Genomic DNA, 17,978 nt, shown 5'->3' with positions numbered 1-17,978 from the left:
TATATATAACGGCAAGGAAACACCAAAAATGGACCTATATGTATTGCCAGATGGAGGACCACCACTACTAGGACGTGAATGGATCCGGAAGATACAGCTAGATTGGCATTCCATGCAAGCACTGACTGTAGATGCCAAAAAGGATGACGACGTCACACCTAGACGACTGTCAAAAATGCTAACTGACGCACAAGAAGTGTTCCAGCAGGGACTCGGAACACTAAAAGGCATAACAGCGACGATCAAAACAGAGGAAAATGCAAGCCCAAAGTTTTTTAAGGCCAGACCGATACCTTATGCGATCCACCCAGCCGTCGAAGCAGAGCTGGAAGGTTTGGAACGTTCAGGAGTACTGTCCAAAGTGGACTGGAGCGAGTGGGCTACACCCATCATTCCTGTAATGAAGAGGTCGTTGAGTAATACGCCTGGGGAACCAAAGAAGGTTCGCATCTGTGGGGACTTTAAGGTGACAGTGAACCCAGTCCTTCACCATGTACAATATCTGCTTCCGCGGATTGAAGATATTTTTGCCTCGCTATCTGGAGGGAAACGCTTCACTAAGATTGATCTGGCCCAGGCGTACCTGCAAATGGAGGTAGTAGAAGCCTCGAAACAGTACCTCACGATCAACATTCATAAAGGTCTCTACCAATACAACCGGCTGGTGTTCGGGGTAGCATCAGCTCCGGCTATTTGGCAAAGGGCAATGCAACAAGTCCTGCAAGGGATTCCAGGGACCCAGTGTTATTTGGACGACATCCTGGTCACGGGCGAAAATGACAGTGATCACCTCTCCAACCTGGAGCAGGTGCTCACTAGATTGAAGGAATATGGGCTCCGAGCTAATCGCCACAAATGCGAGTTTTTCCAGAAGCAGATCTCGTATTGTGGCCACATTATTGATAAAGAGGGGTTACATAAGTCCCCTGAAAAGATTGAGGCAGTAGTCAAGGCTCCAGCACCGGAAAATGTGTCACAACTGAGGTCGTTCCTCGGGCTGGTGAACTACTACCATAAGTTCTTGCCGAATTTGTCTACCGTACTACACCCACTGAACACCCTACTGCAAACGGGGGTACCATGGAAGTGGAGTGACGAATGTAAACGAGCTTTCCAGAAGAGCAAAGCATTGATCACATCAAAAGAGGTGTTGGCTCATTTCAACCCAGCACTACCAATTCGGTTGGCGTGTGATGCATCACCCTATGGCATTGGAGCGGTGCTGTCGCACAAATTCCAGACGGCTCGGAGAGGCCAGTAGCCTTTGCGTCTTGGTCACTAACCTCAGCCGAGCGTAACTACACCCAGATTGACAGGGAGGCCCTCAGCCTAGTGTGGGGAGTGAAAAAGTTCAATCACTGTCTGCACGGGCAGAAGTTCACCTTGCTGACTGACCACCAACCACTTGTCTCCATCTTTAATCCAAAGAAGGGCATTCCGGTGATGACTGCGCAACTGCTACAAAGATGGTCCCTTTTTCTAGGGGCGCACCAATATGAAATCGAGTATAAGGGCACGAAACAGCATGGAAACGCTGATGGGCTATCACGCCTGCCACTGCCTACTGCGGAGGAAGCACCAGCAGTGGATCCTGTCGAAATATTTCATTCGACTATAATTGAATGCTTGCCAGTAACTAACGCTGGTATAGAGAAGGAGACCCGAAATGACCCGACACTGTCTCGGGTATATGATTTGACGGTGAAGGGATGGCCAGCACATGGCGACTCACTGTTGCCAGCATTCTCATCCAGAAGAGAACAGCTGTCAGTATGCCAGGGGACCTTGATGTGTGGATCCCGAGTGGTAATTCCACCCAAGTTAAGGGAGAGAGTGCTCAATGAGCTTCACGAAGGTCATCTGGGAGGGGTGAAAATGAAAAGCCTTGCTAGGGCTTATGTGTGGTGGCCGGGGATCGATCAGCAAATCGAGGACCTGACAAAGAGCTGCTCAGGATGCCAGAAGGTCCAAAATGCACCACCACATGCCCCTCTACACCCATGGGAGTGGCCCTCATCTCCATGGCAACGGGTGCATATTGATTTTGCTGGTCCATTCATGGACTCAATGTTTTTAATAGCCGTGGATGCGCACTCGAAATGGCCTGAGGTCATCAAAATGTCCTCCACCACCACGGAGAAAACTATTGCAGTCCTACGGACCATTTTTGCCAGGAACGGCTTGCCAGAGCAGATTTGCTCTGATAACAGACCACAGTTTGTGTCCGAAGAGTTTCGAAGATTTATCACAAGGAATGGGGTATGGCATTACTCATCCGCCCCGTATCACCCAGCCACAAATGGATTGGCTGAGAGGTTCGTACAAACCTTTAAAAAAAGCAGTAAAGGCCATGTGCGATGACGACATTCCACTGCAGCATAAAGTGGACAATTTCCTGTTCGCCTACAGAAATGCGACACATGCAGTCACCAACCAGGCCATGATGTTCTTTAACTGAAGGTTGAGATCTCGTCTGGATTTGCTCAGACCAAATGTACGAAGAGATGTTGAGAATAAGCAATTCCAGCACATCAATGAGAAGTCGACAAGGAGCTTCAATGTAGGGCAACCAGTCTTGGCCCGCGACTACCGAACAGAGAAATGGCAACCAGGAACGATATGCACACGGCAGGGGCCACTAATGTACACAGTGGATGTTGGGGAGAACATTGTGAGATGCCATGCTGACCAGCTCCTAGAGTCACAGGAACGAGTCAACCCCATGTCTCGGCCAAACGTACCTGGTGAGGAACCCGACGTACAGGTCGCATCTACCTCATAAACAATAGCATTGGAAGCTGATGAATCAACTGACGACAGGGTGTTAGAATCGCCTCCGCACCAAGAGCGAGACACTCGGGAAATTCGTTATCCAGAAAGAATCAGGAAGCCTCCCCAAAGACTGAATTTATAAATAGACTATTTTCAGTTAATGTTGCATGTTAAAAGTGTTAATTGTAATTAGTTTAATATTTGATTGTTAAATGAGTGTTATGGTACTGTTAATCTAAAAGGGGAGGAATTGTAATGTGTGTACCTTTAAGTGGGAGAACTACTTTTTACAGCTTCTGTATCCTGTAGTACCGGCAGTGACCACACCTGTATATAAACCCTGAGTAGTGATCTGTACAGTCAGTTGCAGTTTGAACCCTCATTCAGTAAACACCTGTTGATCATTCTCTGCAGTCTGTTGTCTGATTATTGAAGGACACAACATTAAGATACACAGATATAACATCTATGACTACTGTGGAACGAAATGTCAATTTAAAAAAAATATATGATCAAATCACTGATGGCACTTTAATATTTCCATAACATTCTGTGAGGAGGCCTCTCCACTCTGAAGAGGTAGTTATGTCTTTATCTGTTGGGGGTATATTTAGGTGCTCATTGAAGTGAGGGTCGTTAATGCTAGGGAATGGAACACATAATCATTGTGATAATATCCAAACTCCTAGATAACAGGTGTAGCACACTAAAAATGAGGGTGTATCTCTGCTCAAACGCTTCACTTTAATCCCAACCACAGAACAACAGTGTCCACTGAATGACTGTGACATGTCAGTTCTCAATTTAGTAATTATGCGATTGACAACTTGTTATTGAATTGTAGGTTGGAATTTGCACACAGAAGAGCAGGATCAAGACTGAGCTCTTTTCAAATCAATCTGAGCTCTTTTCCAAAGCAAGTGGCAGAAGAGATGGCACTGGGATAAATTTACCACCTGGGCATTAAACTGACGTCGCAGATCTACCGTCCATTATAGAAACCGCCTGCTTTTCATTTCCGCTGTTTTCGAGTGGTTTTCTATTACAGGCAGCTGAACCGCGACGCCAGTTTTATGCCTGGACAGCAAGTTGAAATTCTATCCCCGAGTTCTGATCTACTGCAGAGTTGTTTTGTTGCCAGGTTGTACATTATTTACGAGGAGACTGAAGTTGGTAATTATGGATAGGGTACACCTGAAAACTCTAGGTTTTAATAATTTTTGACAAGTAATTTTGTATCCAGTTGTGACTTATTAGGAGGGCTATAACTATGTGTGCTGCAAACTAGTTATCCTTGTCAGCATTTCATGGAGTTCTTGACTTGTTGAATGTAGAAATCAAATAAGTGATTTTCTCCCAGTTACTGACGATTACTAGTAAAGCAATGAAGCTAACGTTTCATTTTAACTGACTGTAAATTATTTTTTCTCCTCCTGAATGAGGGGGTGTCAAATGATAAATTCTCAGATTAATGTCATTGCAGTAATGCAAAAGAAGGACGTAAAAAAAACTGGCCCTCTTACTTTCAGTTCCTGTGGAGATATGACTTGTTTCTACCCTTTGCCGCCCCCGAGATTGGGAATTTATAGGTGAATATTCATCTCCACCGCATAGGTAGTAAACTAAAATGAAAATCGGATGTGCTCCATAATGGATGGGCAAAGCACTCCACGATTATCAACCATGTGGCTGTAGGTATTTAAAAAATCGCAAGTCCAAGGACTCAGCTCCTTAACGTATGAGTGGAATATTCGGATGAGGATTTGAACTAAAATTATTCAAGAGCTAAGCGGTAAGTATTCGCCTTCACCACATGAGCGGTAATCTGGTGGAATGGATTGCTCGCCCATTCCAGAACCCGCCTGATTTCATTCCAGATTACCGCCTGTGCAGTGAAGCTGAATAGTGTGTGAATGATTTCAGCTCAAATCTGTATCTTAATATTTCAGACACTAGTGCTGAGCCGTTGAATTTGCAATTTTTTTAAATACCTACAGCCCCAGTAAAAAATGGAGCTGGAAATTTAAACCAGCTGTATGAAAAATGCCTTTGAAGTTGAGTTTTCAGTTGAGTTCTGAAGGTGGTACACCTGAAACATATACCAATCTTTTCACCACACAGATGCTGACTGTTGTGCTGAATATTTCCAGTGTTTTCTGTTCAGTTGCTGGTACTGTGGGATTATAGGAACATATAGGGCTGGATTTTACCTTTCGATGCAGCTATGGGGCGGGACAGCTGGCTTCCGGGTTCCGATCCCGCCCCCAACGACATCCGACGCACAGACGCTATTTTGCACCAATTAGCCTTGTTAAGCCCACCCTGCGGGCTTACCGGCCAATTAAGAGAAAGCCGGTGTCAGATGACATCAGTTGATGACACGTCATCTGCTGGGTTTCTTAAAGGGGCCACGCACAATTTTTTTTGATAGGTGATTTTTAAGTGTTTGACAGCTTTGAGGTGCAGCAAACACTGACAATCACTGTACAAAGGTGAGCCCTTGCACCCAGGCTCTCCAGTGAATCCCTCCTTAGGCTAGAACAGATGGCAGCTGCAGGTGAGGTTACAGAAGCGATCTGTCACTGGTGATAGAGGTTCTCCCAATTAGGTGGGACTACACAAACACTGCAAAACTTGTTACTTACAGAAAAGTCTAAATACATTAAAAATGATTTTCCCAACATTTTCTTACCTCTGAAACTCACTAGTGTACCATTGGATCCTTCACACCATAATTGCAATCTTTGCAATTTTGACACCAGCCCCGCCTCCAAACCCACCCCCTGAGCGCCAGCAAAATTCCCCCCAAAATCTCAGTCCCCACGGTTGAATAAATTATGCAAATTAGAGACAGTGGAATAACACAAATTTAACCTTCAATGTGGTTCAGAATCACTAACATGAACACAGTAATACAATTGGTATAATAATTTCCAGCAGTGAACAGCGAATTAAAAATGTATTTTGCATAAAGTAGAAACAATTTAAAGGGACTAATACAGAATCTCTGCTCATTTGTTATCCTGATGTGAAATTAAGAAATTAAAGTCAGACTGTTATTGGCCACCTTAATTCCACGGAGCCTACTTCAATTACATTGTTGCTGATATATTGGATAGGTAGTAACTTCACATCTGATTTTTGCATAACTGTTTGAGATAAATGATCGAATGTCTCATATTTATTCCCTTTTCTCTTTCAGGAATAGATCAATGATGACACCAGAGCGGTGGTCAGCAGTTTTATTGCTTAGCATTGTCTTCCTGAGCACAGAGGGGTGGCCGACCAAAGAAGGATATGGTCCAAAACACTATCCACCATTAGTGCGATTGCGACATAAGGTATTGGCTGCATTCTGTTTATACTAATTCCTCAAATGCATATTTTCCAGACCAAAGTAAGCATATATTTTAATTGCAAAAGAATATAAATATATCCTGAATTGACAATATTGTTTCCACCTTGTAGCAGATACATTTTTATTATTGTAAACTGCACAATGGAGAAAATGACACGTCGTACACTAAGCTACTAGATTGACTTCCTTCTCATGTTTGAAGTGGCCATGGAACTCTTCGTCTAAAAGTGGCATTGATTCATTAAAAAAAGCAATTTTTCCATGATATTTTTAATGTAAAAGAAGGAAAGTACAAGCAGGGCCATTACACTGCACAAAGTTACATCTTTCAAGTTGAATACACAAAATGGCTGGAGTTGTTTAATAAAGTTTAATAAACTCACTTAAAGAGTTATGGGTTCTGAGAGAGGAGTGGTCTTGTGTCAATGGTTCAACGGCTTGAGGGCCTGATTAATCTGTTTCTAATGAATCGTTTGAGTTCAGAGTGCAAACTGACTCCAAAATAAAATTAAATACTGGAAAGAACCACAAAACACCGAAACAAAAGCAAAATACTGCGGATGCTAGAAATCTGAAATAAAAACATAGAATGCTGGAAGCACTCAGCAGATCAGGCAGCATCTTTGGGGAGAGAAATAAAGTTAAGGTTTCAGGTCGATGACCTTTCATCAGAACTGTGACTTTCATCACAAAGTACCAACCTTATGCAGTTTTGAATTCAGTACAAAAATGGTGATAGAAACTAAACAGAACCAGGAACAGTGAGTGTGACAGTATGAACAAGTTCAGTAAGGCTATAAGCAAGTGGAATTAGTGTTAGAAGGATTATTAATTTTAGCAAATGTTCCACTGAACAGTAATCAGCAGATATATTTAAATCAAATATTTTTAGTCTCTAGAATTCCCTTCCTAACCTATCTTTGTGAAAATGATGCACAGGACAATACTTACTGGTCCATCCAGCCAGTCCCACACAGTTGTGATGCCTTATGCATCACTATACTCCCCGCCCCACCTGAAGCCATGTAATCTTCTGGGAAAGGTGAAAAAAACAGATAAAAACCCAAGCTAATTAGGGAAGAAAAAACCTGGAAAATTCTTCTCCAACCCCCTTAGGTGATCAAAACTAGTCCAGGATATCAAATTGGCCATGATTTACATAACAGGATATCTACGTCTTGAAAGAGGTGATCTCTGCCTCAGCCAGAAATAGGTCCAGTGCTCACTTAAAGGAATTCAGTGAATCGGCGTCCACCGCACGAGCTGGTACAGGTCCACTATTTTCTGGAACAAAAAGAACCGCCAACATCCAACCTGGTTCTACTCTTACATAACTTGTAAGCGTGACCCCTGGTCCTCCCTAACCTACTCAATTGAAATAATTGGTCTACATAAACACAATCTAGTCCCTTCATTATTTTATAAACCTTGATAAAATAGCCCCTATGTCTAAAGTCCAGAGACCCAGCTCTTTGAGCTTATCTGGGTAACTAAGATATTTTAAAGCTGGAATTAATCTTGTGGCCCTCCTCTACACCCTTTCCAAAGCCTCAATATCCCCCACTAAATGAGGAGACCAACACTGTCCACAGTATTCCATGGTCTTAAACAAGGAAAAATAGTATTGCATCTTCTTTCAGGAATTATACCTTCAGCACTCAAAATGTATTTGCAACTTCCTAGTCTCATCTTTGAAAAAGTGGCTGCTTGACATGACTAAATATTGCGCGAGGATAAGATGGCTGATTAGAAACCGGAAATCCATTATATATTAAAAATAGTGAAGGTTTCAGGATGCCAAACGTACTGCAACAGTAGGTGGCACTGTCAACATAACGCTACATGATAAATGGAAAACCATGAGACACCATATAATGTTATGTGACAGCCTAAATGGTACTGAGGTGTGAAAAATATGTCAAAGGATGCAGCTAATTTATTTAATGGCCCAGATATTCCAATCGCAGGCCTCCCGCGGGCGGAGGACTGCGATCTGGAAAAATCTGCGCCCTTACTTGAGGGCTCCCGGGACGCACACAATTCCGGTGCTGGGCCTCTCCAAACTGCTGGTGTGCAGGGCCCACGTATCCCAGAGGCGCAGGTAGTTTGCAGCATCCCTGGGATCACGTGGGCCATGGGGAGCCAATCAAAGAAGGGAATCTCCCTTCATACATTTGACAGGAAGACCTGTCAAATATATGAATGGAGATCACCCCCAAAACATAGTAAAATTTTAAATAAATTTAATAAGAAAATCACATTTTTAAAATGACTTGAAAGTCCAATAAATTAAATATTTTAAACAAAACTTTACATTTTTGAAAAAAATAATTAAAGTTTTTTATGGGGCTAAAAATAAACGTACCTTTTTTTAAAGTATTTTTAAATGATAAATCAGTGGAATTTTTTTTTAATTACTTTTTTCAACTCTTATCCTGGTAAAAGCAGGCCTTACACCTGGTTTTACCAGGCACTAGAATTGTAAGGGTTTTCTGCGGGCGGAGGCTCTCCAAAAAGCAGAACTATCCGCCCGCAGAGGCCCTTCTCCTGGGCAGCCAGAGGATCTGTCAAGAGCTTTCTTGACAGGTCAGAAATGCCGGTTTCCAGCTCATGCACAGTGCATGCCTGAAACCGGCATTTCCGATGTCCCTACGGGTGGGTACGCAGCGCATACTCACCCATAGGGATCGGAATATCCGGCCCAATACAATTGAATGATCGCAATAAGTTAAACCTTCAAATTCAAAAGTAAATAAAGTGCACAGGAACCAAACTGATGAATGCCTGAAACAAAGCGGTTCATGGGGGGAAAAAAACTCAAGTTTTGGAAGCAAGCAGGAAACAAAGGGAATGTAGAAAGAAATGAGGAGAGGAAATACAGCAGGCTTAGAGTCGTAGATTTCCAGTGAAGGAAAAAGCTAATTGTTGGAAGAATCACATCAGTAGCAAGGCCCTACATTAGGATTTTGGCCCACTCCCCCTGAAGAACAAGATTTCGAACTTTCCCTCCCTCTTGCTGAGCAAGTTTGAAGCTTCCTTCACCCACGCCCCTGAAGAGCATATATCGGGACCCCCCACTCCACAAAATGTAGAAGAAACAGAAACAGATCGAGTCCAAGTGGCCTGCAAGTATCACAAATCCCTGAAGCACCAGTGTTAGTCATACGAACATAGGAATTAGGAGCAGGAGTAGGTCACTCGGCCCTTCGAGCCTGCTCCGCCATTCAATAAGATCACGGCTGATCCGATTACTCCACATTCCCGCCTACCCCCGATAATTTTTCACCCCCTTGCTTACCAAGAATCTATCTACCTCTGCCTTAAAAATATTCAATTTCTCTGCTTTAACCGCCCTCTGAGGAAGAGAGTTCCAAAGACTCACCACCCTCTGTGAGGAAAAGTTTCTCCTCATCTCTGTCTTAAATGGGCGACCCCTTATTTTAAAACAGTGACCCCTAGTTCTAGATTTTCCCACAGGAGGAAACATCCTCTCCACATCCACCCTGTCCAGACCCCTCAGGATCTTATATGTTTCAATCAAGTCACATCTTATTCTTCTAAACTCCAGCAGATACAAGCCTAGCCTGTCCAACCTTTCCTCATAAGACAACCTGCCCATTCCAGGTATTAGTCTAGTAAACCTTCTCTGAACTGCTTCCAATGCATTTACATCCTTCCTTAAATAAGGAGACCAATACTGTACACAGTACTCCAGATGTGGTCTCACCAATGCCCTGTATAACTGAAGCATAACCTCCCTACTTTTGTATTCAGTTCCCCTTGCAAAAACAATAACATTCTATTAGCTTTCCTAATTACTTGCTGTACCTGCATAGTAACCTTTTGCGATTCATGCACTAGGACACCCAGATCCCTCTGCGTCTCAGAGCTCTGTAATCTCTCACCATTTAGATAATATGCTTTTTTTATTCTTCCTGCCAAAATGGACAACTTCACATTTTCCCACATTATACTCCATTTGCCAGATCTTTGCCCACTCACTTAACTTATCTATATCCCTTTATAGCTTCCTTATGTCCTCTTCACAATTTACTTTCCTGCCTATCTTTGTGTCATCAGCAAATTTAGCAACCATACCTTCGGTCCCTTCATCCAAGTCATTTATATAAATTGTAAAAAGTTGAGGCCGCAGCACTGATCCCTATGGCACACCACTCGTTACATCTTGCCAATCAGAAAATGACCCATTTATACCTACTCTCTGTTTCCTGTTAGCAAGCCAATCTTCTATCCATGCCAATATGTTACCTCCTACACTATGAGCTTTTATTTTCCGCAGTAACCTTTGATGTGGTACCTTATCAAATACCTTCTGGAAATCTAAGTACAGTACATCCACCGGTTCCCCTTTATCCACAGCACATGTTACTTCCTCAAAGAACTCCAATAAATTGGTTAAACATGATTTCCCTTGCACAAAACCATGTTGACTCTGCCTGATTACTTTGAACTTTTCTAAATACCCTGCTATAACATCTTTAATAATAGCTTCTAACATCTTCCCTATGACAGATGTTAAGCTAACTGGCCTGTAGTTTCCTGCTTTCTGTCTCCCTCCCTTTTTGAATAAAGGAGTTATATTCGCTATTTTCCAATCTAATGGAACCTTCCCCGACCATCTGAACAAAATGATAAGCAAAGTACGATAGAAAACAAAACCAAAAGCATCACATCCCCCATTTGACAAGCACCTCCCTCTTCAGACCAAAACAACCCAGGCTAATCCCCGATCTCCCTCCCTCCTGGCCCCAACCCCTGAACTCCTTCCTCCCAGCTCCTTATCTCCCACGCTCCTGTCCCTCATCCCTCATGATTACAGGCCCCCTGGCCACAGCCCTGCATTGTCTTGATCCCCCAACCCAGACCCAACTCCCAGACACAATTACCTGAGGGCTGCTGTGACAGCAGTAGTGACCTGAATTCTCACTCCTCTCTAATCTTTGCAGGTGGGCTGTTATGCCATGTCTGCTTTATTATAATGAGGTCCGAGGCCCAATATCAGGATGCCCCAGACCTCGCCTTTCTAAAATATGATATTCACACAGCTTGTCCAAATTTCTAGGCAATTAAATAGAAAAAGAAAATTAGGCCACGATTTTGCGTACCGAGGCGGGATAAGCGTGGCCGAGGTAGATGGCGGACTGCAACCCCGCTCCCGGTTCCATCTCGCTCTGTTGAAGTAATTTAGCCCAGATACGGCTTGTTAAGCCTGCCCTGCAAGGTTCCCAGCCAATTAAAAGGAAGTGGGTCTGATGACATTATTTGATGACGCATCATCAGCCAGTTTCCTTAAAGGGGCCATGTCCACATTCATTTTGACATTTGTGCTCTCAGTGTTCTACAGCACTGAGGTGCTGCAAACACTGACAAGTACTGCACAAAGGTACATGGCTGCACCCAGGCTCGCCCATGACTCCCTCCATATGCTTATGGAGGAAGTCACAACACGCAGGGAAGTTCTCTTCCCTTCCAATGGGCGGTAGAGACCTCCCCAGGACACCAACGCAGCCTGGTTGCACATTGTACAGGAGGACACAAGCAGGGATGTCATCAGGATGACCAGGCTGCAGTGGCGCAAACCTTTCAATGATCTCAGTAGATCACGAAACGTTACTGCAAAACCATACTCAACCTCATCCTGCTGTGCTACTCATCACATCCCCATCACTCTGCCTTCCCTACCATACTCCTGCACATCGTTACTCACACCAACTTACCTTGCACCTCCATCCATCCCTCTCTATCTACATTATCACTTCACCATCTCACTAGCCACCCTTCACACTCACCCTCATCCTAGTCCAATCATACCAACTAACAACACACAAGTGTAGGCACGTGGGTGTTTTAGCCAATGTTTGTGTAAACTTTCTGTTCCCTTATTGTCACCACTTTGTCTTCATGGACAGATTTGTGTGCACCTTTGAAAGTGCCTTAGTGAGTTCCAATGAATGGTGAGATACAACGTCCTCCTGCCCAGTGGTGATGAGCGTGAAAGGAATGGCTTGGATATTATAGGAATGCTGTACGATGCTGGTGTGGGGTGGTGCCAACCTGGTGCATCATGTGGCAGCCAGGGTTTACAGTTTTAAGTGAGGCCATCGATGGCATCGCGGGCAGCAATGTGCATGGGTGATGATGCCCTGTGTCCAGTGCAGCATCAGTTGATTGCAAAGAAGGTTGGTGTGGATGTTGGTGCTGCTGGTGTGCCTGGTGATGCTGGTGTTGGGGCTGATCGTGTTGGGATTCCGAGGACCAAGGTGAGATTTTTTCAAGGACACCAATGCTGATGGAATAGATGACAGGTGAGGTTGAGATGATAGAAGTAATCTGTCAATGTTGAGATAGGCTGTTCTAAGGAGGTGACAGTGGATAGAGAGATTACTCCAAACACTTCAAAAGTGCATTAAGCTCAAAAGTGGGTTCCAAATCATTAATGCTGCAGCTTCTAAGATTGAGAAGTGAACAGCTGTGAAATGGTAGGTTTTATACCACTTCTGCAGCTTTCACCTATTCACAGCAATCCACAGTCATTGGGAACCCGACATACTTACCTGTTGTGATAGCCGCTCTCCGGGAACCTCGTTGAAAACCTGGTAAAATGGTAAGTACATGGGAAAATGGTTCTTACCCTCCTTTTAATAAGCTTTTAAGTATCTAAATTGGCTGACCCGTCGCTTGGTGCCGGGTCTATTCAGGGATGACAGACCCGACACTTGGGAAACTGACAAGGAGGCGGGTTTACAGCGGGTCGGTGAATATCTTTGTCTGAAGTGTATGAAGGTTGCATTTGAGCAGAAAGTTGCTACAAGCTCTGTTCCCTAGCCACCGACTCCATCTCTCTCCCTGGTCACTGTCTGAGGCTGAATTAGACGGTGGCGTCCTATTTGACCCTGAGATGAGCTTCCGACCACATATCTGCTCTATCACCAAGACCGCCTACTTCTACCTCTGTAACATTGCCCATCTCCGCCCCACCTCAGCTCATCTGCTGTTGAAACCCTCATCCATGCCTTTGTTACCTCTAGACTTGACTATTCTAATACTCTCCTAGCCAGCCTCCCATATAACACCCTCCATAAACATGAACTCATCCAAAACTCTGCTGCCCATATCCTAAGTCCTGTTCATCCATCACCCCTGTGCTCGCTGACCTATATTGGCTCTCGGTCCGGCAACACCTCGATTTTAAAATTCTCATCCTTGTTTTCAAATCCCTCCATGGCTTTGCCCCTCCCTATCTCTGTAACCACTTCCAGCCCTACAACCCCCCGAGTTCTCTGCATTCCTCCAATTTTGGCCTCTTGTGCATTCCCAATTTTAATCGTTCCACCATTGGTGACCGTGCCTTCAGTTGCCTAGGCCCTAAGCTCTGGAATTCCCTCCCTAAGTCTCTCCACCTCTCTACCTCTCTCTCCTTCTTTAAGACACTCCCTAAAACCTACCTCTTTGACCAAGCTTTTGGTCACCTGTCTTAATAGGGGAAATGTTTACCAGCAGTAACGAGTGGCTTGAGGAGCGTGTGGGCAGTAAAAAGCGTTGAAATTGATAGCGGAAAAGGAAGCCGGCTCCAACCCGTCGACTTCAACATTTCACTGGAGCACGTTCGGCAGCGTGTGAGAAAACCTTTCGGGAGAGGCGGGTTACCAATTGAAAGCAATTAAGAGGTCGTTAACAGGTTTTTTGAACAAGGTTTTGCAACTTTCAGTGTGGGTCCATGGGTTTCCCGAGCTGCCTGGACTACACCAGTGAAAGCAAGGCGAGAGCACAGTGGCATTTCAGGGGGCTGAAGAAATGACAGGCAAAAGAGACCTCGCACCTGCTTCCTTGCCTAAGTGAAAGGCTTTTGCTCACAGCATTTGTTCTGAGAGTTTGCTTTCAGTACTTTGCAGGTGATTTCTACATCTTTGGTGATGGTTCCTACTATTTTGGAGGTGACTTTCACTACATTGGAGGTCACTCTCACTATTTGGAGGTTTGTGTGTCTGTTCTCCGTTTTAAATCTGTCATATATCAGATCAGCATGGGTGCTGTTTATGCAGTTTCAGCTTGGACCTCAGATGAGGACCAAGACGAGCACCAGCAACCTCAGCAGCACACAATGCTGCCTGGGATGTCCGGGATGGACTCATCATGACAACATTTAGGTAGTTTGCACCACTGTACCTATCTGGCAGTCACATGCTGAACATACTTGCCCCCCTCCCCCACCACCCCCAGCGCAAAACAGTCCTGCAATCAACAAAGCATCGCTTTCACAGACACCCAGTGCTCAGATTTAAGTCTTGTATTACCATTCATCAGAACTGAGAATGCCAGCTGGCAGGCTGCAGGCAAAAATGGGCAAGACTGGAAAGTGGTTCAAAGAAATAATTTTATATGTGCATCAAAACTGATACAGTAACTTATTATTGTGACATGTTTAAAACACCCATGTATATACCCTTGTGCAACTAATAATCTTTCATCTTCCTTTTCCTATAACTCCTACGACGTGCAACCCCTGTGGCTTCACCAGACATACAGGCAGGCTGCTCACTTCCCTGCTCTGACTGCTCAGATGCTCTTGGCTGACGTACTCTGGGTTTTGGAGCCCATGAGGGCCCCGCCAAAGACTGCTCCACCTGCACCTGTGCAGGGGCAGACTCGGCCATCAGAACAGGAGGCAGCATGTGGGGCACTGATTTGCGGGGGGGGAGCAACGGGTGAGAAGTGGAAGCGGTTTGAGGAGAGTCCCCACTTCTAAGTCCGCTTTCGTCATCATCCCTCTCATGGCACACCCGCACTTCCCTGCTAGCAATGAGCTGGAGAGCATTTTGCTGCACATCAGTGGTATGATGAACGGCCAAGTCCAATTTTCTATCCATCCTAGTTAAGGTGGCATTCAGTGTGTACAAGCTGTTTGTCAGGGCAAGCATGCACTCATTTGACTGCCACATTTGATGCTCCATGCTGGTGGCCACCCTTTCCATGAACGAACACATCATAAACATGGCCTGTGATATCATGCAGTCAAGCTTGAGATGCACTCCTCCATTTGCTCTGCAAGCATGCATAAGCTGGAAATCCTGCCAGAGCCTCCCGCATTTTTTGCTCCTCCTCCAGAATCGTCCGCTTTGTCGATGGCCCCCGAGGTTCAGCATCTGCATCCAGCTGAGCAGTGCTTGAAGCACCCTGCGCCCTCCGACGAGGGCTCTCCACTGCTGTCCCTGACTCCACCATCTGCTCTTGCTCACATGTGATCTGTGAGACACCAGGTGACAACACAACTATCTGTCTTGGTCCCACTGATGTGTGTGTATCTGCGCTGGTGCTTAGTGTGCATGCGTCCTGTGACGCTGCACCCTCACAGTTAGCGACTTCCTCTGAGGAGTCTTCTTCCTCCTTTGGCTCCACTGGCTGTTGGACAATTGATGGGCCTGTGGGAGAGTAAAGACATGAATTAGAACTGTCATGTTAAGAATGTTTTAAGTTACCATTATGCAAATTATTATATTTCACTGTCTGCTGACATGTAGCTGGGCGCTCCCTGTCTCCCCATCTCCCACCAACAGGCATGCCAACACTCTACTTATTTCTGCAGATGTGAGAGTTGCTATAACTGGAGAGCCACCTCCTGTTCTCTGCCTCTTCCTGGTGTTCTGCGCTCTCTTCTCTTGCAAGGAGGGAAAGAAGAGACCTTTGAGTGAGAGTCATGGAATGAATGGAATGGATGGATGGACAACATCTGTAGAGGGTGACTATGAGGGAGAGGTGTTACATTGCATTAAGATGAGGGTGAGTGTCAGTGGTGGATGGCCAGATGGGGATGTCAAGAAGTGCATCGACAGAGAGGGAGGGGTGCATCTGCAAGGTAGGTTGGTGTGAGGAGTGATGTGCAGGAGTAGGCTTTGGAAGGCAGAGTGAGGGGGTTGGGGTGACAGACACATCAGGATGTAGGGCAATGTGGCATTGTACTCACTTTTGCTGCCTCATGAGGTCATTAAATCTCTTCCTGCATTGTATCCAGGAGCGTGCTATCACACTCCTGCTGCTGATCTCCTCCGCAATCTCCAGCCATATCTTCTTTGTAAGTAAGGCTGGCTTCTTCCTCCCGTCAGAAGGGAGTAAACCTCCCTGCTGGCCCAAACACCTTGCAGCATGAGCTCCAGGGAGGCATCACTAAAGTGAGGGGCAGCTTTGGAATGTTAAGAATCCATTTTTATCACCAACCAATCTTTCTTCCACCTCCACTATCCTTCAACTGTCACCTTTGCAGTATTCCTTTAAATGCCTCAGCTGAAATAAAAGCTGAAGTTGAGATGACAGAAGCAACCCATGCATGTCATCATCATACCTGCTCGCATTAATTGGTCGGGAAACTTGGAAGTCAGATGCAAATTTGAGAACAGATCCGACACCAAGCGGCGGGGGAGGCATTTAAGAGAGTTAGCTGCTTGTTAAGTGCTTGTTAACCACTATTTTGCCAGCCTTTTTCTATTTTCCCACATTTTTAACAGGGTTCCCGTCATTTGAAGATCACGTCAGGTAAGTAGGTCGGGCTCTCTATGTCTCCCCATTGCTGTGAATAGGTGACAGCTGCAAAAGTGGTATAAAAGCTACCATTTCACAGCTAGTCACTTTCCAATATCAGAAGCTTGAGTCTTCAGGACTTGGAAGACACTTTTGAGCTGTATGCAGGAAGTGTTTGGAGTAAACTCTCTAGCCACTGTCAACTCCTTGGAGCAAGCTGTCTCATCATTGCCAGATCACTTCTGTCATCTCAACTTCAGCTGCCATCTATTCCAGCAACATCGGTGCCCTTGAAAAAATCTCACCTTGATCCTCTGAATCCCTCCACGATCAGCCCCAACACCAAAATCACCAGGCACACCAGCATCATCAACAACAACACTAACCTTCTCCACAATCACCTGATGCTGCACAGGACACAGGGTATCAGCACCCGACCACACTGCTGCCCGGGAGCCAGCGATGGCATCACCATGGCCAGATTTACTTCACTTGATGCTGTATACCCTGGCTGCCCCATGATGTGCCAGGTTGGCACCACCCCACACCAGCACCATAAAGCATTCCTACAATGTCCAAGCTATTCCTTCCACACTCATCACCATTGCGGGGGGTGCCGTTATATCTCACCATTCACTGGAACTCACTAAAACACTTCCAAAGATGAGCACAGATCTGTACAATAAGGCAAAAGGTTGAAAATAAAGATTTCAATGTTTGACAACACATTAACAGAAAATTTACATGAACATTGCATAAGACACACAAGTGCCTACCCTTGTGTGTTGTTAGTTGGTATGATTGGACTTGTATGAGGGTGAGTGTGAGGGATGGCTAGTGAGATGGAGAAGTGATAATGTAGATAGAGAGGGATGGGTGGAGATGCAAGGTAAGTTGGTGTGAGTAAGGATGTGCAGGAGTAGGGTAGGACGGGCAGAGTTATGGGGATATGATGAGTGGCACAGCAGGATGAGGTTGAGTGTGGCTTTGCAGTAATGTTTCGTGATCTACTGAGATCATTGAAAAGTTTGCGCCACTACAGCCAGGTACTCCTGACAACATCTGCAACCAGGCTGCGTTGGTCTCCTGGGGAGGTCTCTTCCATCCATGGGAAGGGAAGAGAACCTCCCTGCGTGTTGTGACTTCCTCCATAAGCATATGGAGGGAGTCATGGAGAGCCTGGGAGCAACCGTGCACCTTTGTGCAGTGCTTGTCCGTCCTTTTGACAGAGCGGCTGCAGCCAGTCGCAGGACGGAATCCACAAACCAGCTCTCCTGCCACGATCCCACTTCCACTGGGAAAATCCAGCCCAGAG

At 45.2% G+C, this 17,978-nt stretch overlaps 1 protein-coding gene across 4 annotated transcripts in view; it reads left to right on the top strand.

The window, feature by feature from the left end:
* Window positions 1–17,978, top strand: part of fstl5 (follistatin-like 5) — a 1,173,542-nt gene that overhangs the window by 36,593 nt on the left and 1,118,971 nt on the right. For all 4 annotated transcript variants that reach the window (XM_086010874.1, XM_086010870.1, XM_086010888.1 and 1 more), the window contains exon 2: window positions 5,975–6,113. In XM_086010874.1, coding sequence (XP_085867000.1) covers window positions 5,985–6,113 — 129 coding nt within the window. In that variant the 5' untranslated portion in view covers window positions 5,975–5,984. The remainder of the gene's footprint in view (window positions 1–5,974; window positions 6,114–17,978) is intronic.

This window comes from Somniosus microcephalus, chromosome 2 (assembly GCF_052327205.1).
Source record: "Somniosus microcephalus isolate GS21.2 chromosome 2, FLI_Smic_1.0, whole genome shotgun sequence".
In the NCBI taxonomy this organism is placed as follows: domain Eukaryota; kingdom Metazoa; phylum Chordata; class Chondrichthyes; order Squaliformes; family Somniosidae; genus Somniosus; species Somniosus microcephalus.
Note: the sequence above shows the minus strand (reverse complement) of the source record. Positions and strands in the feature narration are given on the sequence as shown.